Source organism: Rhinolophus hipposideros (genome assembly GCF_964194185.1).
Source record: "Rhinolophus hipposideros genome assembly, chromosome: 4".
Classification (NCBI taxonomy): domain Eukaryota; kingdom Metazoa; phylum Chordata; class Mammalia; order Chiroptera; family Rhinolophidae; genus Rhinolophus; species Rhinolophus hipposideros.
Window position 1 is genome coordinate 18,546,524 of NC_138050.1, and position 25,707 is coordinate 18,572,230.

The 25,707-nt window shown below is 35.1% G+C and overlaps 1 protein-coding gene across 1 annotated transcript in view; it reads left to right on the top strand.

Annotated features, from left to right (window-relative positions):
• Nucleotides 1–25,707, top strand: part of FNDC3A (fibronectin type III domain containing 3A) — a 149,342-nt gene that overhangs the window by 106,044 nt on the left and 17,591 nt on the right. The window contains exons 7-16 of the mRNA XM_081046246.1: nucleotides 3,381–3,561; nucleotides 5,485–5,544; nucleotides 7,120–7,258; nucleotides 11,091–11,144; nucleotides 13,286–13,410; nucleotides 13,783–13,957; nucleotides 15,509–15,595; nucleotides 23,352–23,490; nucleotides 23,981–24,049; nucleotides 24,860–24,978. Coding sequence (XP_080902372.1) covers nucleotides 3,381–3,561; nucleotides 5,485–5,544; nucleotides 7,120–7,258; nucleotides 11,091–11,144; nucleotides 13,286–13,410; nucleotides 13,783–13,957; nucleotides 15,509–15,595; nucleotides 23,352–23,490; nucleotides 23,981–24,049; nucleotides 24,860–24,978 — 1,148 coding nt within the window. The remainder of the gene's footprint in view (nucleotides 1–3,380; nucleotides 3,562–5,484; nucleotides 5,545–7,119; nucleotides 7,259–11,090; nucleotides 11,145–13,285; nucleotides 13,411–13,782; nucleotides 13,958–15,508; nucleotides 15,596–23,351; nucleotides 23,491–23,980; nucleotides 24,050–24,859; nucleotides 24,979–25,707) is intronic.

Sequence of the window (25,707 nt, forward strand, 5' to 3'; positions counted from 1 at the left end):
AAAATGTATGTTGCAACACTAATATTAACAAAAATAAAACTATATAGATAAATTGGAATGATTTCACTGGACAGAATGATGTAGCCATTTTTAAAATACAGTTTTGAAGACTGCAAAAACACACTAAGATGCAGAATGGCCGGATGGCTCAGTTGGTTAGAGCATGAGCTCTGAACAACGGGGTTGCTAGTTCGATTCCCACATGGGCCAGTGAGCTGTGCCCTCCACAACTAGATTGAAGACGACGAGTTGCTGCTGAGCTTCCGGAGGGGCAGCCCAGTTGGTTAGAGCAACAAAGTTGCCAGTTCAATTACCGCATGGGATGGTGGGCTGCGCCCCCTGCAACTAAAGATTGAAAACGGTGACTGAACTTGGAGTTGAGCTGCGCCCTCCACAAGTAGATTGAAGGACAACAACTTGGAGCTGATGGGCCCTGGAGAAACACACTGTTCCCCAATATTCCCCAATTAAAAAAAAAAAACCACATACACATTAAGATGCTTTTGTGGGTAAAAATGCTGGAGATCAAACTATTTGGACACGGTGGTTACAGCCTTACGAAGAAAGGGCCTTAGAAAAAATTAGGATAAAAATAGAAGGAAAACCAAAATATCACAGTAGTTCAAATTAGTATTTTTTCCCTCTGCTTTTTGTAAGAGCTATAACTTGACTCCGTTTTAAAAGCAAGCTAATAGAAGTGCCAGTGATTGAATCCCAGATATTTTATAATTAATGTGTTAAAATATGTAAGTATAAAATAAAATAGAGAGTAAAAATAAATCTCTTTTACCCTCTCCTCCAGTTTAATCATGCCTAACAGTTTGGGATTCATTCCAGTCCTATTTCAGTTCATTTTTATATGTCCATCCACCAAAATATTAATTTTTTCTTTTGACTATGAAAAAGAGGTTGTAATGTATCCTATTGCTCTGTGGCAAGATTTTTTCATTTACATGTTATGCCTTAGCAATCTTTCTGTGTCATTTCATTATTTGAAGATCTACATAGTTATTCATTCAGTAAGTCAATCAAAATATTTAATTGATGTCATGACAACCAATCAAAATATGTATTGAGCCTTTACTATGCCAGTAAATAAAAAACAAATATACAGACAAAATTGTGTGATTATAAAAAGTGCTGTTACAGAATAGGGTGAGATTATGACTTACTGAGGAGAGAGGAGTTAAATAGAGCAGTCAGGAAAGCTTTCTCGGAGCCTCTGAAGAGTTAGAAAAGACACAAAAGTTGAAAGGAATAGGAGAGGAAGAGCAGGAATAAGTGTGGCAAATGGAGGAAGAGGTAATACAAGATGTGGAAGAAATAGACAGTAAGGCTTTTTCAGCCAGGATAAGGCCATTTATTAAACACTGATAAAAATATTTTTTAGTTTCCAAAACAGAAAGCTTACCTGTTATCCCAAAAAATTCCGTGCTAAAATACTTTGCGCCAAGTACCCAAAAAATACTTTATTTTAATTTTTGTACAAAAAAAGGTTAGAAAAATTGTTACTCTTAACTAAATCTTCTCCACAAAGGGTTTTCTTTTAATTTTACCTTATTTTAGGAAATTTGAATAAGACGTGCTAATCTAATAGGCTACTATGGTCCTATGTTTTCTGACGCTAAATAATAGATTTATATGCTCTAATTTTCTTTCATTCTAATTTGTTTTCTCTTAAGAATTGAGTGTATACATGTAAAGTAATGTAAACATATGCAGAATTATTTAGTGTCACACTCTTTGTAAAGAGCTTTGAACTCACATATGCATTATTGTCTTTAATTCCTGCAACAACCCTCTGTACTATTTTCGCTATTTTACAGATGAGGAAACTAAAGCAAGAGTTGATTTAATAAATAGAATTGAAGCTGGGATTGAAATCCAGGCATTATCCTGCCAAGATCTATATATATCCAAATGTGTATATGACTAGATAAACTAGAAAAGGAATTTTGATAGCGTTAATAGAATTATTTGAATGACACAATAGCTAATGCTAGCGGCATTTACTTGTATATTATTGTAAAAGTATACTTTTTAAGGCACATAAAGCTTGAAATAATTCTTTTAAAGAATTTGTTACCCAATATTATAAGGAAGGTGTAATTTAATAAAATAATAAGCCCTGTATTAAGTTAATATAGAGTAATACTGATGGTTTTGGTTTGCTTGTTTTGTTTTAGGTTTTTTTTACAGTTTGTGTAGCTATGCCTTTTTGGTTAAATTTCTTAGGAGCTGTGAAGTACAGGTCAGATGTGCGTGTGTGTGTGTGTGCGTGTGTGTGTGTGTGTGTGTGTGTGTGTGTGTGGTGTTTGCATGCTCTGGTTCATTCAGAATGCCAAATTAAATGTATTCATTTCATAAATATTTAGCCATTTGCAAAATGTCAGATGCTGTGCTAGAAGCTGGAGATAGAATGGGAAGAACAGGCATGGCCCTACCCCTCAGAACTTGTTAGTGGAGTAAGTAAGCGTCATGCAGTAAATATAAAATTATATTTGTCGAGTGTCAGAACAAAGAGATACAGTGCTGTAAGAATACATAATAATAGGGGACTAGACCTTGATTGAACTGAAATTTAAAGAAAAGTGTAGTGGTTGGCACTGTGAACAGTGCGGGTGTGGGGACAGTGTTGCAAACACTTACCGGTATTTGAAAAGAACTGAACTCAGCACGTCCGAGGAACCAAAGGGGAAGAAAAGAAGAAAAGCTCGCATGTGACCCAAGTGCAGTGTGTAGGGAGAGCATGGCTATAGCCTCAGCGTTAGCTGTGTGCTCAGGACTTGGGTGACCTAGGACAGGTCACTTAACCTTCTGAATCTGCTGCTATTTCCATGTAATCGTGAGTCCTCACATGCTGGTGGATAAAAAGTGGTATCTTGTGTTAACTTACCTTTGTTTACTTGTAAATGCACTTACACATCATTTCATATCTTCTCCATGTATCTTTACGTCTCTTTGGATAGTCCATGTCCTTGCCTCATTTTTCTGTTGAGGTCTTTTTTGTTTGCTTGTTTTTGTTTTTGTTTTTTGGGGTTTTTTTCCTTATTGTAAGATACTTTATAAATTGAGGAAATTAACTATTTCAAATATGTAACAAGTAAGTTTTTTCTCCCGTTCTTTCTTTTGACTGTATATGGTGTTTACACTAACAGTTTTGCAATAAGAATTCTACACAGTAGAATGGTCCAAAATGGTCTTTAAACTTTTATTTAACCCATCCACCCTTTCAGAACAAATTATATCTCATCTATAAATGGACAGGTTTCTATTTGTGAGCCATTGTATGTAAGTAGATACAGGTATATTTTATTTAATCTTGAAACCCTGTTAGATTTTTCACTGTTCATTGTGCATGTTACAGTTCTTTCAAATAGCTTTTACATATTATGTTTTGCAGGCTTCAGACATCCAGGCAAGGACAGTAGTACTGACCTGGTCACCTCCCTCAAGCTTCATTAACGGCGAAACAGATGAGACCACTGTACCAGAGCTCTATGGTTATGAAATTCTGGTCTCGAGTACTGGAAAAGATGGGAAATATAAAAGTGTATATGCGTAGGTATTTGTTATGTTTTACTCCCTCCCATTATGTGAGTTAATGATTTAGCATAAAGAGCTTAGTACTAATTTTGTTCTATTTTTCTCTCTTAATGCTTTTATTTTGGATGTATAAGTTGACTAGTGATAGTGATTTCAATGTAAATAGTCCAAATGCCGACGGGTACACATTTCTGTCTATGCCCTGGGAATAATAATGGCTTTCATTGGCCATATTCAGCTTTGTTCTTTTTCGGTAAGCTCTCTAACAGATATTCACATATTCCTGAGGCATAAATATAAAGTATGTGGAAGTCAAGACCAGAAATGAAAAACTCGTAGACTGTGAACTCATAAAATGAAGCATTGCTCCTCCTAAGAATTGGATTTAATTTTTATATGTACAAGCTCATGTCTTACTGTAAAGTGAATTTAATATCATTGTTCCTCATTTGTATGTTGGTTTGTTAATAATTACGTTTTGAAAACCTATCATAGTTTTCTTTCCTTGGTTCCAAAGAGTATTTATGAGAAACCAAGAAGCCTTAGAAAGAGTCAGTGGCTAAAATTGTGAGATTTATGATTGACAGTTATAAAATAAATTATTTTTCTGCCCTTCTTTATATAGAAGTTGCTTATTCTAATGAAAAAAATAAAAAGTAAAGTTGATTATTAGTTATCATTTAAGCACAAGGAAGATTTTAAACAAGAGTGGTTAGTTATTCAAATAATCATAACACAGAACACGGGGTAGTTACATCAGCCTTGGTATCTTTTTTCAAAAAATAGCAAGTATAGGGAAGAAAGGAAAGTGAAATTACCCTAGTGACTATCATCTAGTAATATAAAGTGATAAAAATGTTCTGTCTCGGTATCTCTATGGAGACTTCCTTGTGTTTATTTTAGTCATTATTTTCTTAAAGAGACAGGCCTATCTAAAGTGTTCATAGGGGATAAAGGATAATCAACATAAAGGTGTGTGTGTGTGTGTGTGCGCGAATGGCCGTTTCTGGTTAGCTACGGTTGTGCTAAGAGGAAGGATTTATCTCTATTTGTAGCCTGAGAGCACAAGAGGGACATCAGTCATCTTTACCCTTGACCAATTCAAGGTCTCTGAGGATACTGCTGCAACTGCCTAATTCACTAAAGTAAAGTGTATTTTCACCAATGAGACATGTTTTCTTTCTCATAATATTTACTGGCTTTGATTTGAGAAACAGGATAACTGGAAAGCAGGGAAGATGGCGGGGGTGGGCGGGGGGAGAAGTCCATAAAGTGGAGAGAGGAGAAACTTGGCTGAAGGACATGAAACAGAGAACAGTGATTTAAAAAAAGAAATAGAAAACTGGTTTGTTTTCTATTTCTATTGGTTTGTTAACTACATATCAAGTAATAGTTGTATCAAATGATTATTTTAAGAAGATTATGTACTGTTGTATTTAAAAATGTAATAGTGGCCATGTGAAATGCTTTACTTTAAATTAGGATTCACTTTATCTACTCATTAAGCTGTAACATTTTAAATAAAGTTCCACATTCTAATAAAATGCAATAATGGCAGACTTGTAAAAATTTGGTCGTTTTGATTTTGATAATGCATGTGTTATTTCACGTTTTAAGATGTGCAAAATGGAGTTTTAAATAATCAAAAATGGTTCCCTTTCTTCAATAAGCTAAATATCTTTCTTACCTCCAGTCAAAAAAGTCTGGCTTTCACAATTGATTTGCTTAGCATACCTATTTGTTTTAAAGTGGTATGCAGGTACATACTTAAGTTTGGCATATATCCTAATTATACCAATTCCATATTAGTGGAATTTCAGTATGGTCAACATTTGGTAAAGTAAGAAGCAGTGTAATTTCATAAAGTACCTATAGTGCTTATCCCCTGGAAATGCTATGTTTATCAATCAGTGAAATACTACCTTTTTTCCCCCACAGAGGAGAAGAAACAAGTGTCACTTTAAATGATCTCAAACCAGCTACGGATTACCATGCAAAGTAAGGAACGCCTACGTGTTGCTTTTATATGATATAGCATAGGTAGTTTTATTTTCAGTCATTTCCTTAAAAGTCTAGAATATAGTTTAATTATTTACTTGATATTAAAAACATGGACTTTGCTCTTTCTTTTGATAGAATTATCAACACTTTCCCAAAAACATTTAACTCAGATATTATATTGAAGGGTTACAGCACCCTGTTTGTAGTGCGTTGGGATTGGAATGAATATAGATAATATGTATAAGTATACAATATCTAGTTTAGCACTAGAAAATTGTCCCGGCTTTTGAATTTTTTGCAAAACAGAATCAAGTAATACTTGGCTTGTACTTACATATTTTTACTACATCCTGTTTTGGACAGAATTTGAGATACTAAAACTCCTAGGATTTCATATTTAATTGGGAATAACTTAGATACTGTTTTACTCTGCATAGATCTTCCATTGTAATTTACCAAAATTTTATAGACTCTAGAGACTTCCCTGCTTGGGACTCAGTATAATGCATTTAGTTAGTCACCTCCGTTTTTAAAAAGAACATTTGTGGTTAGGATTATTCCTATTAAATGAAGTCTTCAATTATACTTCCTATGGATGAACCCAAACTATTGTCCAACCTAGTATTTTTCTAACTGGATTGCAGCCATTATTGAATCATGTAATTAATTTTGTAGGTTATATTCAGCATTTAAAAAAAATTAAATCAGGGACCAGCTCGGTGGCTCAGGCAGTTGGAGCTCCATGCTCCTAACTCTGAAGGCTGCCAGTTCGATTCCCACATGGGCCAGTGGACTCTCAACCACAAGGTTGCCAGTTCAACTCCTCGAGTCCTGCAAGGGATGGTGGGCAGCGCCCCCTGCAACTAAGATTGAACACGGCACCATGAGCTGAGCTGCCTCCCAGATGGCTCAGTTGGTTGGAGTGCAGGCTCTCAACCACAAGGTTGCCAGTTTGATTCCTCGAGTCCCACAAGGGATGGTGGGCTGCGCCCCCTACAACTAGCAATGGCAATTGGACCTGGAGCTAAGCTGTGCCCTCCACAACTAAGATTGAAAGGACAACAACTTGACTTGGAAAAAAAAAGTCCTGGAAGTATACACTGTTCCCCCAATAAAGTCCTGTTCCCCTTCCGCAATAAAATCTCAAAAAAAAAAAAAAATTGAGTAAAAAAAAATAAAGGAGTTAAAAAAATTAAATCAAATGGAGTAGAAAGTATCAGTATATTACCCTAGTTAAGGATATTGCTTCAGAACGCTTATTGTGGGCATGTGTGATAGTGTTTGTGAGCCTGTGTGTAACTCCATGTTGCACACCATTCTGTCACAATTTAACATGTATTTTTTACTTTGGGTTGCAGTCACAGATGAAAGCTACTGGTGTATAGTTTTGGGTTTTTTTTGTTTGGGTTTTTTTTTTGTTTTTAACAGCCATTCTTTATTTCTAATATGCATATTTGCTCAGTAGAACATTTAGAGGGCACCTTACTAACTTGCAGGTACTTAAAGGAAATGCTATTGAAGGGCAGGATACAATTTTTCTGCAAGATAAAACTATTCATTTTATCACCATAGAGTCCAGGCAGAATACAATTCTATAAAGGGCACTCCTTCAGAAGCTGAAAGCTTTACCACCTTGAGCTGTGAACCTGACATTCCTAATCCACCAAGGATAGCCAATCGGACCAAAAATTCACTCACTTTGCAATGGAAGGTAAGAATATTCTCTAGAATATTTCCAGCTGGACATTTATTCCCCCCACACCATAGCATTAATTTTCAATTATTTTTGGAGGCAAAAAGAGCTGTAATCTATCTTGCTCTTGCTCTTTACATATATTAAATAGGCGTTTGTTTCTTATGTCTTAAAATGACACTCCTGGTTTTTTTTTTGCTATATGTAAATATAGCAGGAAAGATTGTTTTATAGTTAGCATTTCTTATTATACTGGATATGTGATGATATTGAGTGTTACAACAGTGATTCTCAAATTCATTACTCCTTTTTATATTTTGTAACAACAACTTTATATCCTGAATTTTATCCTAAATAGATTCATAATTAGACTCAGTTTTAAAAATATCAGTATGATGCCTTAAAGGGAGGAATAAAATTATTTTTAATAGAATAATATATATTTCATTTTGTAAATGTTTCGACCTAGCTACACAAGATGTAATAAAGTGGACAGGCACTGTGGCTAGAATTGATAATTCAAATACCACAGACAGCAGTGATTGATGACACGATTTTCTGAAATAATACATAGGTCTTGGGAAATTTCTGAGCAAAATTAAGTACAGTCTTTCCCAAATTGCACAGTAGTTGCACTTTGGAAAAATTCAGTAACTATTAAAACTATACCAAAAAAAAAATCTTGTAAAATGAAATTAGGTTCTATACTCATGTAATTATAAACAGATATTTCACCTACATAGATGTCCAGTAGGACATCCAAAGTCTCTCCTAGAGGAAGAGAATAATTCTCTGTTGTACTGAATGTCCCACACTCTGCAGAACTGCTAGCATCCTTGATCTCCACCCCCTAATCACCAGCTGCTCCTCCCCCTTGTATTGTGATGATCAGAACCCCCCCAATAAAATTTTAGAACATCACCTTAAAAGGTGTACCACCCCTATTAGCAGCCATTGATTTGCAGTGAGAAAATAACCACTCATCTTGATTTAATTATCTACTCTGACCTCAAGAGCAAAACTCAGGGCTAGCATTCTTTCTGAAACCTTTTGAATATTGGGAGCTTACTACTTGTTTGGAACTTGTTGGTTCCTAATTCTTCTGTGGATATTAAATGATTTGTATAGTTAAAAACTACTATTAACACTTGTAAATCAGAAAAGTATATACATATTGATAAATATGACTCAATTTTATTTCATGTCACTTAGAGTAGCATTTTATTTATCAATATGCTAAGGCCCTTTGCTTTGGTAGGTAATTGGGGTAGCAGCCCAATGCCCTTCGTGTAGGTTGGGATTTCTCTAGGGCTCTCCTCTTTATTTTGATCATAATTACAATTGAATTTTGAACTTTCTGTCTTTTAACAATATCCCAGTAGGCCCAGACAAGATGTGGACAGTGCTACCTCTTGGTTGCCCACACGGATTGGTCCAGGCTTGCACCCTACTAGGGATGGTCCAGTGTACCCTCACAGTAATCAGCCTGGTTAGGGAAAGAGAGGGATACTGTTATTGTTGTTGGGAATAGGATTATATACAGTTATGTGCCACATAACAATATTTCAGTCAACAATAGGCCACATGTATGACAGTGGTCCCCATAAAATCATAATGGAGCTGAAAAATTCTTACTATCTAGTGACGCCGTAGCTGTCATAAGGTTGTAGCACAACATATTACACATGTTTGTGGTGATGCTGTTGTAGACAAACTGCCAGTCATGTAAAAGTGTAGCACATACAATTATGTACAGTACATAATACTTGATAATAAATGACAATGTTACTGGTTTATGTATTTTCTATGCTATACTTTTTATTATTTTATTCTACTTATTTTAAAGAAATTTACTGTAGAACAGTACACCATTACTCCAGCAGCAGCCTAATACCTCTTGTGTATACCATGTCTCTTAAGTATCGTTTTCTGTTATTTAATCTCCTGTGCAGTAACATGCTGTACAGCTTGTAGCCTAGGAACACAGGCTATACATATGGCCCAGGTGTGTAAGGCTAGACCATCTAGGCGTGTGTGAGTGCGCGCTCTGATGATCACACAACAACAAAATCACCTAATGCTGAATTTCTCAGAACGTATCCCCGTCATTAAGCAGTGCACGATTGTATCTCAGAGGTTTTGCGTGGATTATCAGATAATACTTATATAGCCTATAGCACAATCCCTGGAACATAATAAGCATAATAACTTTTAAAATTGAAGAAACCTACCTTAGTTTTAGTGACTTAAATATCAGATCTTTCTAATCTGCTGCCTTGTACAATTAAAGTCATTACTATAGGTTAACATGTTATGAGAACAGTGGCAAGTTGAGAGAAGTACTGTATCAACTGACATTGTTTAGAATTACTAGTGCCTAGTGAAGATAAAAAATTGACTGAAGTTGGTCTTTTGCTCTCTTAATATTGCTAGTATCTGGGTACTATTGCTCAGCCCTTGGAAATACTGCTGGGTAGGAACACTGGGTTTGTGTCCGATAGACCAAATTCATTTCTGTTCCATTCTTAATGACTGTGTGATCTGGGGCTACTTATTTGGGCTCTTTAAAGCCTCCTTTCTTTTTTCGTACAGTTGGATAATAGTACTTCATAGAGTTGATGTATTAAATAAGGTAAAACACTTTAGACATAATAGTGTCCCCTCTGACTCAGAGAAAAGCTGGAGGATAGGTCACAGGACATTTTAACAATCTCACAAAGAAGTAGAAGAAATTAAGCAAAGTAAATGTGAGACCTTAGCAACTAGACTAGAATAATCTGGAGTCATTTACTCTGGGGAAATATATTTTTACACCACTCGCTTCCTGCTGAGACTTTCAACATTCTCTATCTTTGGATTCCCTTCTGTGTCCGAGTTGGAGTTTCCCAGGGATTCTTCCTCTGCCCCCTTCTCTGTATAATCACTTTTAACTACCACTGCTGTGCCAGTCATTGAGTTCCTGTAACTTACATAGCAAATTTTGGTCATGCTAACCAGTTAAAAATCAGAATTTAAAAAATATTTTAAATACAATATTTGTGTTAGTGCTCAACAAATAATTTGGACCTCCATGTAATGAAATATTCTATTAAAAACTTGATGATCCTTGATTGTTGTTTTACATTGTTAGCAATATTATATAAAAACTGAATAGAGTCCAGAAAATTACAGAAGGTCTCTGGAGTACCATTTTAAAAAGTTAAGACTATTTAACTTTGATAAGAGAATTAATTCTTTGAGTCAGTTGTCTTCAAATAGATGAAGTTATTATTATAAGGACAGTAGTGATCACTTGTTCTGCATCCGGGTGAGGACTAAGGAGGAAATAGGTTGAAATACAAAATTCAGGTAGGAATCAGGTTGAAATCCATGACTGATTAAATAGTGGAATAAAATGCGAGGGAGACTGAAGATTAGCAGATTGATGAATTAACAGTCTTAGTAATTGGCACAAAGTCTAGAAGCAGAGATCCAGCCAGTAAGCCGTCCTTCAGCACCCTAGTTCTTCCACTCTTTGGTGAAAGACCGTAAGGTGAGTTTTAATGGAAATGACAGGATTCATCATAGGAGCTTGAAGCTGATTTTTTTTTTTTTAAGGTTTATAAAAGGATAGTTCTTGCTTAAATAGGTAGTCAGTGCTCAGAGAAAAACTTGAGTAACCTGTTGCTTTGTTTTCTTTCCTTGCATTTAAAAGGATTATGGGGTATACAAAACATATATTTCTATTCTCTGTGCAAATTTTTCTAGGGCTAAGTCACAGAGAACATCTGCAACAGTGTAGTCCTTAGATAAGGTCATTGCAGTAATCTTTCACAAAAGTACTAATTTATACTTATTTTGTTTGTTTTAGGCACCTAGTGACAATGGTTCTAAAATCCAAAGCTTTATTTTAGAGTGGGATGAGGTAAGCAAATTGAATCTTTTTAAATTAGGCTAATATTGTGTGCATACCCACAGGCAGAAATAACTTTTTGGTTTGATAGTTAAGTTTTTTCCTCTTTAAAAACAATGTGCATGATTTCGTTTGGTGCATGAGTGAATTGATGTTATTCTTAGAAAACCTTACTAACTGGACCTCCCTATGTTTCAGGGTTTTTGTTTTGTTTTGGTTTTTGTTTTGTTTTTTCCAACTAACTGCCATCAAGCTGTCATTTGGGTAATTATCTTTATTAAATATTTTTTATTTTTTTTCACATCAGCCTTAAAGGCAAGCTTATTCATTTACTATGGCTGTTTTAACAAATTACCACAAACCTAGTGGCTTAAACAACACACATTAATTCTCTTCCAGTTCTGGAATTCAGAAATCCAAAATGGCTTTCACTGAACTAAAAACAAGATGTCACCATGGCCATGCTTCCTGTGGAGACTCTAGAGGAGAATCCATTGCATAGCCTTTTCCAACTTCTGCAGACTGTCCTCAGTACTTGGTTAATGGCTACATCAGATCACCTTTTCTCCCTCTGTTGTCATTATCACATTGCCTTTTTCCTCCTCTGTCTTCAAGTCCTCCGCCTCCCTCTAAAAGGACACTTGTAATTCTATTTAAGGCCCACCCGGATAATCCAGGATAACGTCTCCATCTCAAGAGCCTTAACTTAATCACATCTGTGCAGCCCCTATTACCATATCACCTAAGGTTCACAAGTTCCAAGTATTAGGACCCAAATATCTTTGAGGGCCATTATTCAGCCTACCACAGCAAGCATACTGGGCTTTATTGTTTAATACTTTGTTTTACTGTCATTTATCATGTTCTCTCATGCCCTACTGCTTCCCATAGCTAAGAGGAGGGCAAAGAGCAGGAAAAGAAATTTCATTGGTAATTTGGGAATTCAGCAATATAATTAAGAGTAATGGGGCACAAACAAGTGGGTTTTATTCCAGAAGTTCTAAGAGAATTCAGAAGTTGGAAATCTATTACTATATGATAGTAATTTAGAAGAAAAACCATATTATCTTAATAAATTATGAAAAGATATTTTATAAAAATTTAGCACCCATTCCAGTTAAAATTCACAACAAATTAGGAATTGAAAGGTAATTCCTTATTTCATAGTTATTTTTGTATTAAGCGAAGTACTACCACTAAAAAGTAAAAAAAATTCTAGTCAAAGCAGAAACAAATCAAAGTTACCAGTTATCCCCAACTTTACTTAACATTATTCAGGGAGTTACAGTTAATGCACTATGATTTGGAACCAAAACCAGGTACAGCCCTGGTGACTGGACTTAGGGGCAAAATTACTATTTAGAGATGGTTTGATTTTCTATTTAGACAACTCAATAGAATCAACTATAAACACTGTTGTCACTAATAAGAGAGTTCATTAAATCAGCCTGATACTGAAGGTTTTCTTTGAAGCAGAAGTCACCCTAATCACCCTTTACCTCTACTGCCACAATAAAGAAAAAGGTGGAAAATGAGAAATTCATACATTTTATGTAGCAACCTAAATTTTTAAAACTCTAGCTGTCCCAAGCTGCAAACTTTTCTCTCTCCTAACTTCCTGCTGTAATTGGGCTTTTCTCTCTGCTTATACTCGTCTACTGTTAAATCTAAGCAGTAGTAGCTCCAAAATCTTGATTATAAAGATGCTTAGAGGCTATCTAGATGGAGGTGTGGGGCACCTTTTCTTAAAACTGTTTGCAAAGAACTTTTCATAGATTGAAGAACCACCAGTTGTACATATCAAAGATCACCTGTTGCCACCACTACCAGTCAGTCCCCCCATAGAGATTGTGAGGTCCATACCTGGAAAAATATTCTTTTACTAAAGCCAAAGGTTTAGCATCAGCTAAAACAGGGTACTTAGTTCCAGAATCTATACAAAGATACCTGTTCCCCAGTTGTTGAATTGTGCATTTAACGAACAGTATCATATAAAAGGTGTGTGTTTCTCAGCTGTCTCTTGAGATCATGCAACAAAGATGACTTTTAATTTATGCTAGCTAATATGTTACTATCTATCAAGTAGGAATTGATGTGGACTTATCCTTTTATAATAATGCACATGATATATAATAATCAGCCATTTCTTTTAGGGAAAAGGAAATGGAGAATTTTGTCAGTGTTATATGGGCTCACAGAAGCAATTTAAAATTACTAAACTGTCACCAGCAATGGGTTGTAAATTTAGACTATCAGCCAAAAATGACTACGGTACAAGGTAAGATATGTTTTAATACAGATATTTTGGATTATCCAGTCAGCTTCATTTGTGTAAATTATTCACAATCTATGTTAAATTATCCACTAAAATCCTGGTTTAATTTATCATTTTGTTGATATAGTTAAAATGCATTGAAAGTTATAAGAGGATGTGCTTGTTACATAAACTACAGTTTTAAAAGAATGCTAATTCACTTTTATATATCTGACCTGGTTACCATAAAGATATTATCAAATTCACAATATATCATTTAGATTATAATTAGTTATCAAAAATTGTCATTTTCCCCAAAATGTCATTATCAAAAATTCTTTATCTGTAAAAATACACTTTTTTTCATTCCTTCTTAAAAACCATTTGTTTCAACAGTGGTCTTAGTGAAGAAGTTTTATATTACACCTCAGGCTGTGCCCCTTCTATGCCAGCAAGTCCTGTACTGACTAAGGCTGGGGTTACATGGTTATCCTTACAGTGGAGTAAACCCGCAGGAACACCGTCAGATGAAGGAATCTCTTACATTTTAGAGATGGAGGAAGAAACTTCAGTAAGTACGAATAGGTATTTTAAATAGGGTATTTAAAACATAGTTCCATCTAGTATTAATCCCAATATAGTAAATATTGCCACAATAGTTAGATTCTTACCCAAATTGTTTGAATACTTCATTGGTTATTGTTTGGGAGGGGTTGGGAGTGACGGATAACTCAGTCTTTAGTTTTCTTCATGTGTAGGAATAGGTTTTGTTTTTTATGTGTTTGTATGTTTGTGCCAGGGAATAACATGGACTGCATGTTAAATATGTGTCTTGGGGGAAATAAAGATAGGGGAAGACCACCGCAGCCTTCTAGTCTAAGCAGCTCTAAAAGATAAGGAAATGATGTGTCTGTCTGCCATTTCCAATTTTGTTCATACACAGCTTTCCCAATTGCCACACAAGATTTGAAGAGCCTCACAAGTGATTATATAGTGCAACCTGAATCTCGTTACCATTGGCTCTTCTCTGTGAGCTAGAACCAAGCTGAACAAGAGTGAGGGTATCTTCTGCTAGTTCTGTATAGTTCCTTAGCTTTTTAGAGCTACTTTGAAGCAATGTGAATCAGAAATAGCATGGTTTTATTCCTAGGTGTGTGTATCTAGTTGAATTGAAAACACAGGTTTGTACAAAAAACTTTACACAAATGTTCAAAGCGGATTATTCATAATAGCCAAAAAGTAGAAACAACCCAAATGTCTTATCAACTAATGAATGGATAAAGATGTGGTATATCTATACAATGGATTGTATATAAAGGAATGAAGTACTGACACATACCACAACATGAATGAAACTTCAAACTATTATATTAAGTAAAAGAACCCAGTCACAAAAGACCACATGTTATGTTACTTCATTTGTATAGATATAGGCAAATCCATAGAGACAGAAAGTATATTAGTGGATGAGAAAAGAAGGGAAGTGACTGCTAAACAAAAAATAAAGTGCAGGCTTTATTCTGGAATTAGGAATTAAGTGATGGTTACACAACGTTGTGAATATAGTATAAACCATTGAATTTTATACTTTTAAATGGGAATTTTATGGTACATGATTTTATCTCTCTTGTTTTTTTATACTTTAAAAATACCATTAGGAAAATAATGAAGCATTGTCACTGGGGCTGTAAATAGCAATCCCAAACCTAAATGCCATTTCTACTTCCCAGCACAACCAGCCATTCATTTATTCACCTAAACACAGCTGTGTGTTCAGGGCAAGTTAAATATGTTATGTTCTGTTTAGCTCTTACATCTGTTAATTCTAGGGATAAGTTTACTGATGGTGAAGTTACCAATCCATCTAACTCGTTCCTCAACGCAAAAATCTCTTGGCTACTGTTTTCACTTCCTAGTAAGTGGTCTCGGTCACCCTTCTGCAAACGTTCAGTAGCATTTCTAGATCCGTCCATTCAAATCGGAAGCATCAAGGTGAGGATTGCACGCAGAGCATCGATCACATTGTATGTAGTAGATGAAGAGGACCTGGATCTTTTCACGTGTTTGTTATTCCTCGTTTCCTCTGTCAGCCATCTAATGAAGATTTGTTTTCCTTTTGCAGGGATATGGTTTTAAGCCTAAATATGATGGAGAAGATCTTGCTTACACAGTGAAAAATCTCAGACGTAGTACAAAGTATAAATTTAAGGTAAGCTTTGAAAGCCCTTAAAGATTCGTTTGCTGTTCTTATTAATCCTATTGTTTTAAAGCCAAGTATATACTTCACTACTTTGGTTTTAAATCTTAAATAATTTTGACTTTTTCTAAAGAGTTGTGTTTTACTTTGTGACTATATAACATGCCTCTTAAACTTTATATACAGTAGTCCCCCTTATCTGTGGATTTTCTTTCCACAATTTCAGTTACCCATGGTCAACCGAGGTCTGAAAATGTTAAATGGAAAATTCCAGAAATAAATGATTTATAAATTTTAAATTGTGCCCTATTCTGAGTAGCATGATGAAATCTCACACCTTTCTGCCCCATCAGACCCTGGACAGGAACCCTCCTTTTGTCCCAGGTCTCCACGCTGTATATGCTGCCCGCCCCTTTAGTCCCTCCTATCCATCTCCGTTATCAGAGCAATTGTCACAGTGCTCATGTTTCAAGCACTTAATAATTTTACTTAATAATGGCCCCGAAGCGCAAAAATACTAATGCTGGCAATTTGGATGGGTGAAAGAAAGCTGTAGAGTACTTCCTTAAGTGAAAAGATGAAAGTTCTTCACATAATAAGGAAAGAAAAAAAAAATCTCATGCTAAGGTTCCTAAGATCTACCGTTAAGAACGAATCTATCCGTGAAATTGTGAAGAAGAAAATAAATTCGTGCTGCTTTTGCTATCACACCTCAAACTGCAAAAGTTACGGCCACAGTGAATGATAAAAGAAAAGGTGAAAAAGGCACTAAATTTGTGGGTGGAAGACATGAGCAGAAAACATGTTATAATTGTCAGCAACATGTTGCACCAGAAAGCATTGAGCCTGTAAGAAGACTTCAGCAAGGAGTCTTCTGAAATGAGTGACTACATTCACACAGCTTTAAATACAGTATATTGTTTAAATTGTTGTATTTTATTATTAGTTATTGTTAATTGCTTACTGTGCCTAATTTATAAATTAAACTTTATCAGAGGTACGTATGTATAGGGAAATAAACAGTGTATATAGGACAATATTATTCACAGTTTCAGGCAACCACTGGGGGACTTAGAATGTATCTCTTGCTGATAAGTGGGGGACTACTGTATTTAAATTCATAACTGTTTTAATATTTTACAAGACTCTTATTTGTATAATGTGAACAAATATCTTTTAAAATATACATGTTGTCAAACATACTCAAATATGTTTTTTAGCAGGGATGTCAGAAAGCAATGCTAATTTTTTCTCAGTACATCAATCATATCAAGTGGTGCACAATTTCAGTTTGTCCCATTACTGGTAGTCGCTTGATGAAAGTGATATCTATTATGTTTCTTCACTGTAGAGTTGTTCTTATTCCATTTGTAATTTTAAAGTATTTTGTAAAAACATAAACATCTTGTTCCGTCAAACCTTTACCCACTAGTTTTAACACCCATTGATAATTCTTGCCTGAATCATTACTATAATTAATGGTTGCCAAATGGTGATTTTTTAATTTTATCATTCCTTCTACATTTATTAGTTGGCATTGTTTTATAAGGAAAAGCTTTCTCTCTCTTCTTGTTTATTTATATCAGTATGAACTCATAGATTATTTTTTATTGAGAGGGTTATATTGTGTTACTATGGTTATCAATTATGAGGCTTATCAGATTGTCTCAGATTTGGGAGCCCCTTCAATCTAGCATCTGAATCCTAGTGACATGTCTCCCTAACCCCCCATTACTCTGAACCCTTTCTTTCTGGCACATAGCATTCCAGTTTTGCACTTTCCCTTCTTTAACCTTGGAATTGGCTATTTCTCAAAGTACCTGGGTCCTTTTAGTAGATGGGTATTTAGAAGCCAAGATTTGGCAGTATACTTATTGCTATAAGGGTTTTGCCACTCCTGGGCACCCTTTCAATGGACAGAGGTGTGTGTGTGTAATTTTTAATCATGAGTTCACACCAAATGCCTCCAGTTTTAATCCAATACCACAGGATAATTCTAGTTTTCTCCCTTATTTCTGACTCCCTTCCTTATCATTGAGAAACATTGCCCCAGTTATGCTCAATTTATTTACTTACTGGATCAAGCTCCTCCCCTCCCCTCACACCCTTCCCTATTCAGAATGCTTGAGTTCCTACTAGGCAAATGCTCCTGTCTCCACCCAACTCACCCCTGCCCCCCAGCACAAATATTTGCCTTGTTTAGCCCATCTGTTGGCCTTTGGACTGAATTATTTCTGGAGGAAGGCAGAGAGACTCTGCATATTATTCTTGCTTGCTTAAGACATGGAGACTCTGCATTTTATTCTTGCTCACTTGAAGCAGCAGCAAGCTTTGAAATTTCTTCTACTGTGGAGATTCCTGTATGGAAATTCTGTATCTTTCCTAGTGTAGCACCCCTTCTACGATATATTTTAGCTTTGACATTGCTATTTCTTCACAGCCAGTGCTTGAATTCATTAATATACCAATTAATATAAGCCAGCCTACTTTTTTGTGCAGTTTTCCCAAAATGTAACAGGATACTGATTAATTGATAAATTAAGCATTTGAATTTTCCTACCAATGTTTGTTTAATCAAATCATTTCAAATAAATGACAGAAGCCACTGTAAATTGTTTTCGTTATTAAAGAACAAAGATAAATTTATTACTCCTTAAGAACATTAGAAAGAATATTTTAATGATAATGGGAAATTTGATTATGCAGTGCATAATTGTGTTTGTTACACTTTATGTTAGCTTCATTTTAAAAACTTCTGATAACACTAGGTCATTTTAATTTCTAAATATAGTTTCATATTTACAGGATTTACAAACCTGAGAAGTGCATACGTTTATTCCAGTTTTCCTCTTATGATGCTGGATTGTATTTTTGCTTCAGTAATGATTATCATACCAGCAGATCATCTAAGGGGAAGTTGTTAATTTTCTTTATAATTTATTAAGTTTATTTAAATTCTTAGAATTCTTCTACTACCATGTAACACCATGGTGTTATTACCGCGTAGGAACAAGAAAGTGTACACACAAATAGGAGTTAAATTCCTTATTGGTCCACAATAAACAGATCACCAGTTTCTATTTAAAACTATTTCACTGTGGCAGTCACTCTCAAATCGCAGGGTATACAATCTTTATCTCCAAGGAGACGGTAGGCTTTTCCAAAAAGCACTCCCCAGGAAGCTGGAGAGGGTGTGGAAAAACTGTGTCCTTAAAACACATCTTAACAAATTACTAGATATTAGGAAAGAGTTGTATACTGGCTTATGAAATAAGCAAATTAAAATAAGATCTAGAACAGTAGTTCTCACAGTGTGACCTCCAGACCATTCTATCATCATCATCTGGGGACTGGTTAGAAATGTTAATTCGCTGGCACACCACAGACCTACTCAGTTAGAAATGCTGGGGGTAAAGTCCAGCAGTCTATGTGTTAGCAAGTCCTCCACATGATTCTGATGCTTCCTGAAATTTTGAGAACCACTGATCTAGAGGAGAAAAGAAAAAATAGGAAAGAGAAAATGGTGACTGTATGAAGTTTTTTAGAAGCCCAGATATTTATTTTGAATCTGCCATGTACTGGGTACGAGCTGAGAGGGATTTAAATCATTAAGTGCTATTGCTCTGTCTCAGTCTTCCTTTTCTAGCTTGACATTGACATCTTTCAAGGAAACATATCAAAATAAAATCTTAACACTCTAAAAAATCTTAGAATACTAAGCAAAAGCAATAAAAAATATAATTCAGGAAGAAATGACTAGATAGTATGTTATTGTTTGTAAAGAAACAATAAGGATATGATTAACATAAAATAAAATTCTAATATGACCATGTTCTCCAAATGCCAGTGTCTAGATTCTATACTAATGGCAATCCTAAAATACTCAAAATACTAAAACAAAATTAGAACATTGAAAGAATTTGAAAGACTTAAAAAAATGGAAATAATAATTTAAAGCGTAAGAAAGCAGTTATTTCTTAAAATCATAAAAATTCAGACTAATAAACAAGCAAACAATGCTAATTCCATCAAATGGTTCATTGGAAGCTGGGCCAGGACCTGGTGTCCAAATAAAAAAAAGAAAAGAAAAGCTTCAGAGACTAGTGGCCAGTCCCTATCACTGAGCCACTAGAAAGTTGATGCATTGTTTCCTGAAGTTCCTGAAATACAGTTTTTCAAGTAACAAGGCTTCTAAAGGTCAAAGTCTGAGTACCTTGAGCTGAGAGCCCTTAGATACTTTCACTTCAGCATGTTACTTGTTTTTGAGTCCTTTTCATGGGTAGAGAAAAATCAAAACAGTTAGTGTCTGAATCCATTAACTTCTTTTATCTTCCATCCTTGAAATTCACTTATGTCAGCATCCATGACAGTACTTGGTAGTGTTCCCTTCCTTTTTCTCATCTTAATCTAGTATTATTTTATGCTGTCTTCCTTTTTCCTCTGTCCTAATCTAAGTGTGCCCAAATTTAGTCCTTAGTTTTTCTTGGTATCCCTTTCTCTCTTGGATATACCATGTTTCCCCGAAAATAAGATCAGGTCTCATATTAATTTTTGCTCCAAAAGATGCATTAGGGCTTATGTTCAGGGGATGTCATCCTGAAAAATCATGCTAGGGCTTATTTTCCAGTTAGGTCTTATTTTCGGGGAAACACGGTATCATCTCTGCCTTTTATCAACTGTCACTCTGGAGAATACTAAATCTCCAAACCTGTTCTGTATTGCTTTCAGGCTATTCTCTCGCCTTGTAATCTAAGTTCTATTTTATACCTAGATTAACCTTCCTGAAACACAGCTTTCTCTCTGAACAACCATTTCCGTAGTTTGACATAAGGTTCTTTATACTCTGATCAGTTCAGGTTTTTTTTGTTTGTTTTTTTGTTTTTTGTGTTTTTTTGATCAGTTCAGTTTTTAACTGTACTGCCTTTCACGCCGTCCTTGCGCTGGCTACCTCACCAGATGGATTATTCCCTGAGCAGAGCTCACTACATACTGTTCTCTTCTGCTCTTATACTCAGGGCTTTCTGTTCTCTATCTTACCCAAGCTTCCCTTTCATTGCTGTTGCCCATGAAGATCCATGTCACTTCCACTTGCCTTTTCAAAGCTTCCCTGGACCATAGTCATCTTTCCTCTCTTGCCTAATTCTCTTGACAAGCATATTGCCTGTCTCTGCATAAAGATTCTAAACTCATTGAAAGTAAGAAGTGCACCACACCTAGAATTGCTAGCACAGTGCTCCCTCTAAGTGAATGTTTTGATTATTTGTAAAAATTGGGGTAGGAGAGATACCTTACGGCTTTATACTTTTATGGCTAACTGAAGTAAAAGGAGGCAATGCTGCAATATTATATAGCCTTAAAAACATAATTAGTGGATCTTTCTGATTTTTAGGGAATCTGTTCTTATTTTTAAAGTTTTCTCTGGTTATTAGGTTTAAGTAAATACTCTGTACTATATTGAGAGGTATTTTGATCCCCTTCGTAGTCTCATTTGTAAAGCCCAGAGTGAAAAAATATCCTGAAAATCCATCTGAATATGTGGGGACTGAGGAAGCCTGAGCAAAGTTGAACAATTAGGCTGAATTGTACTGGGTTCTCATGGGTTGCGTGAGTTACTTGGCGTAATAGATTTGTTTGGAGGCTCATCTGTGGTGTCATGTCATGCCATAGTGGTCCTTGTCAATGAGTCATTCAGTCAACCAGTAATTATTGAGCATCTACTCTGTGATAAGCTCTGTTCTAAACACTTGAATACAACAGTAGTCAAAATAGCTAATACTCTAGTGGAGGGACTAAACAATTAACAAACAAATACCAGATAGTGGTAAGTTAACTAAAATAGGGAGAGGTACCACAGAGTGACTTGGGTAATCAAGGAAGTCTTCTCGGAAATGACATTTAAACAGATTTAAATAACAAGAAGGAGGTAGCATGTCAGGATCAGAAAGAACATTCCAGGCAGGGGAAAAGAACTGCTAATGCAAAAAGACCTTAAAGTAGAGGTAGTCAGGGGTGAAATCGCATAGGACGTGATAGGCCATGATAAGGAATTTAGATTTTATTCTCAGAAGCCATTGGAGGATTCTAACCAGAGAAGTGATAAAGTCCCCTTGGCTGCAGTGTAGAAAGTAGGTGGGGTTGAGGGAAGGAATGGAAGCTGGGAAACTAGTTGTATATGGTAGTCTTTCAGAAAAAATAGGATAAAGGAGGCATTGACTAAGGTGGTGGTAGCAGCAGAAAAGAGGTAGAATTGACAGTATTTATTGATACAGTAGTCCCCCCTTATCTGTGGGGGATGTATTCCAAGATCCCCAGTGGATGCCTGAAATCACAGATAGTATTGAACTCTACATGTTTCTATGTTTTTTTCCTATATGTACATACCTGTGGTAAAGTTTAATTTATAAATTAACCATAGTAAATTATTAACAACAATAACTAATAATAAAATAGAACAATTATAACAATATACTGTAATAACAGTTATATGAATGTGGTCTCTGTCTGAGTCGAGATGGCTACTAAGTGACTTAATGGACAGGTACTAATATATACAGTATCGATATGCTGGACGAAGGGATGAGTCACATCCTGGGCTGGAGCAAGACTGTGTGAAATTTCATCACTCTACTTGAACAATGCACAATTTAAAACTTGTGAATTGTTTATTTCTGGAATTTTCCATTTAATATTTTCAGACTGCAGTTGACCACTGGTCACTGAAACTGCAGAAAGTGAAACCACAGATAAGAGGAGACTACTATAGATTTGATTATGTAGGTTAAGAGAAGGAAGAATCAAAGATGTCTCCTGGATTTTTCACTTGAGCAAGTAGGTAGATGGTAGTGCTTTTAACTAATGGGGAAAAGCAAAGATAGAGCGGGTTTGGAAAAGAGAAAATCATATCAAGTTTGATATTGGACTTAAGGTTTAAGTTCAGTAGAAGAGATAAGTTAAAATATAAATATAATTAAATTAGTAAAGTCAAATATAATACCTAGATGTGAATTATATTTATTGCTGCACAACTTAGTAGCTTGGAAAAATGAACATTTACTATCTCTCAGTTTCTGTGAGTCAGGAATTCAGGACCAGCTTAGCTGGGTGGTTCTGATTCAGGGTTTCTGTGAGGTTGCTCTCAAGTTGTCGGCTGGGGTTGCAGTCATCTGAAGGCTTGACCGGGGCTGGAGTACTTGCTTCTAAGTTCACTCAAGTGGTTGTTGGCCAGGAGCCCTCAGTTCCTCGCTAACTGTTGGTCAGAGGCTTCAGTTCTTCACCACATAAGTTTTTCCACAGGGAAGTTATACACCATCATATCTGCTACATTTGGTTTGTTAGAAGTAAGGCATTAAGTACAATTGAAAGGGAAGAAGAATTAGCCTTTTTCTTTTGAAGAAAGGCTATTCAAAGCAGTTGTGGGCATCTTGTTAAACCCCTGAAGAACATGAAAGAATAAGTGAAACAAGCCTGAGGCCCATTAAGTATCATGAGATTATACGTAGCTTGTTCCTGTGATAACTCTTGTTTAGTATCAGAATGTTAGACTCACATTTGTAGTCCCAGGACTGACTCTAAAAAGAGATTGATTATACTAACTACTCTTCATATGTGCTGAGTCACTATTGAAGAGAATCAGTTCTCACATAAATAAGTCATCACTGTGAAAACTTTTATCATTTTGAGTCCTTATGTCTGTCATAACTTCATTCATTAAGCCAATATCGTTAGGTATCAAACATTAATTTCTTTATATTTTTCTGTTTTGTCATAGGTTATTGCTTACAACTCAGAAGGTAAAAGTAATCCAAGTGAAATAGTAGAATTCACTACATGCCCTGATAAACCAGGAGTACCTATAAAGCCTTCAGTTAAAGGAAAGATACATTCACACAGTTTTAAAATAACTTGGGGTAAGATATTATGCGTATTTATACATTACTACTTTTACATTTGATTAAAATGATTTTAATATTAAGATAATTTTTACGATATTTGAGTAAATGTGTTAGCTCACGCAAGTTCAATAGGAAATGTGAGAGTCATTGTTTGAAGATCTGTTTTTATGGAAAGCTATGGGATCTACTGTAAGACTATTAGCAGGGATAGCACTGTGTGAAATGAAAGATTACTGAACTTGTAGCAAATGTCACCTGGGTCATTCCTGGCTCTCATTAGAAATGAAAATCACTTACTCATTTAAAACAAACATTTATTGAGTATGCTTATATACTACTTAACGCAAAAACAATAGAATAATGGGATCCTGATATTAAAAAAGCATTGCAGGCGATTCTTTTTTCTTTTTAAGCAATCCTAGGTTTAGTATCCTGTTTGTTAGGATTTTCTGTCATTTTAAATTGCATGTACTTTGCCTAATACCACTTTTACTTCTTTGGATAGACCCCCCAAAAGACAACGGAGGGGCAGCCATCAATAAATACGTAGTGGAGATGGCAGAAGGTTCTAATGGTAAGAAAAACTATTACAAAATAACAGATGTATACCAGTCAGTCTGCCAGTACTCATGACTTTGCATTTTCTGTGATCTCTTTTCTTTTTTATTTTTTTTCCTTTGTTTGTAGTAGTTAGGGTTTTGCTTGTGACCCACTTTAGCTTGTAATGTCCAGAAATACAGTGGATCAAATTAAGACCTATATTATTACATTTATGTTTTCTTATTTTTTTCTTGTTTGTTTGCATTGCTCAGTTCCAGTATACTTAGTCTTCTGAAGGTTAGTTTATATAATTAGATTTATACCCAGATGTATCAGAGAAAAATTATCTTCTAAAACTTATTTAACTTACATTATACTAGTGTTTAGTAATAAAGCCTATGCGTAGTAAAATTTATTCTTGAATGACACATTTATTAGTCTTTATTTCTGTGAAATGACCTGTTGCCTGCAAAAAATAAGGATGTCTTTTAATTAAGACTAAACTTCCTATGGTATTGATTCTTTCTACTCTTTGTGTGTTATAATGTTATTACTGGACCAGTAAACACATTTAAAATGCTTAATTAAAAGCAAATTATCAATCTAAGCCAAAGTCTGTACAGAGTTACAGAGATATTTCCCTTCAACAAAGCCATGCAAAATTTGTCTAGGAAGCTACACACAAAGAAAATTAGATCATTTCCAGGAAACTCGAAACAAGCTTAAATTGTTTCTGACAAATTACATAAACTTATTTAGTGAAGCTAGGATACCTGCCGTGTCCATGATACCAAAACGTTAAACATTATCTTGTAGCTGATTGAACATTATTCTTCACCTACAGGAAACAAATGGGAGATGATATACAGTGGAGCTACTAGGGAACATCTTTGTGATCGACTGAGTCCAGGCTGTTTCTATCGTTTACGAGTTTACTGTATCAGCGACGGAGGACAGAGTGCGGTAATACTTACACAGATTTTTTTTTTTCCAAGTTTGGTCAAATCACCAGATGCCACTTCAAATATTGAAATGTATTCACAAATGTATAAAAGTAATGTCTGTAATCCAGGTGGTTAATTTTATAGTGACCAAAATACAGTGACCACTTAGCTCACAGTCTGGATTCATGAATATCTATTTTCTGCTTGGTGTTGAGCTTTGAAAAAAACAAGTAAATGAAAACATTGCAGAAAATTTAAAAAGATAAATTTTAGGATGATGCTCAATAACCATACCTAAGAGAAATAAAATAATTGTAGACTGATTTACCGCTTCATAAATTATGTGTATCAGGACAAACTGTAAAGTATCACTTACTGTTTAAACACAGATTCTCATATTATTTCGGAAAAGTTGGCAATTGGTAGAGACCCAGTAACCAAAATGGACTTAAAATGTGCCATTGACTATATGCAAGACAGATGTAGTATTCTGGAAAGAGATGTTTTTTAATAGGAGTGATTTTTTTTTTTTTTAAGTGAGTTTAACTAAGAATGGTTTCTTGGAGCTTTCATTATTATTTTTCAAGTGGAATTTAATGCAATAAAAGTACTGTTAAAAATGAATTAGAAATTATTTTTTGAAAATGCAGGTGTTTTGAAACTAACTGAATGCAAGTCCTGTCCCACAGGCTTGGGATCCAATCATTTCATTTTATCTAATAAGAAAATCTTCCTGGATTTAAAAAAA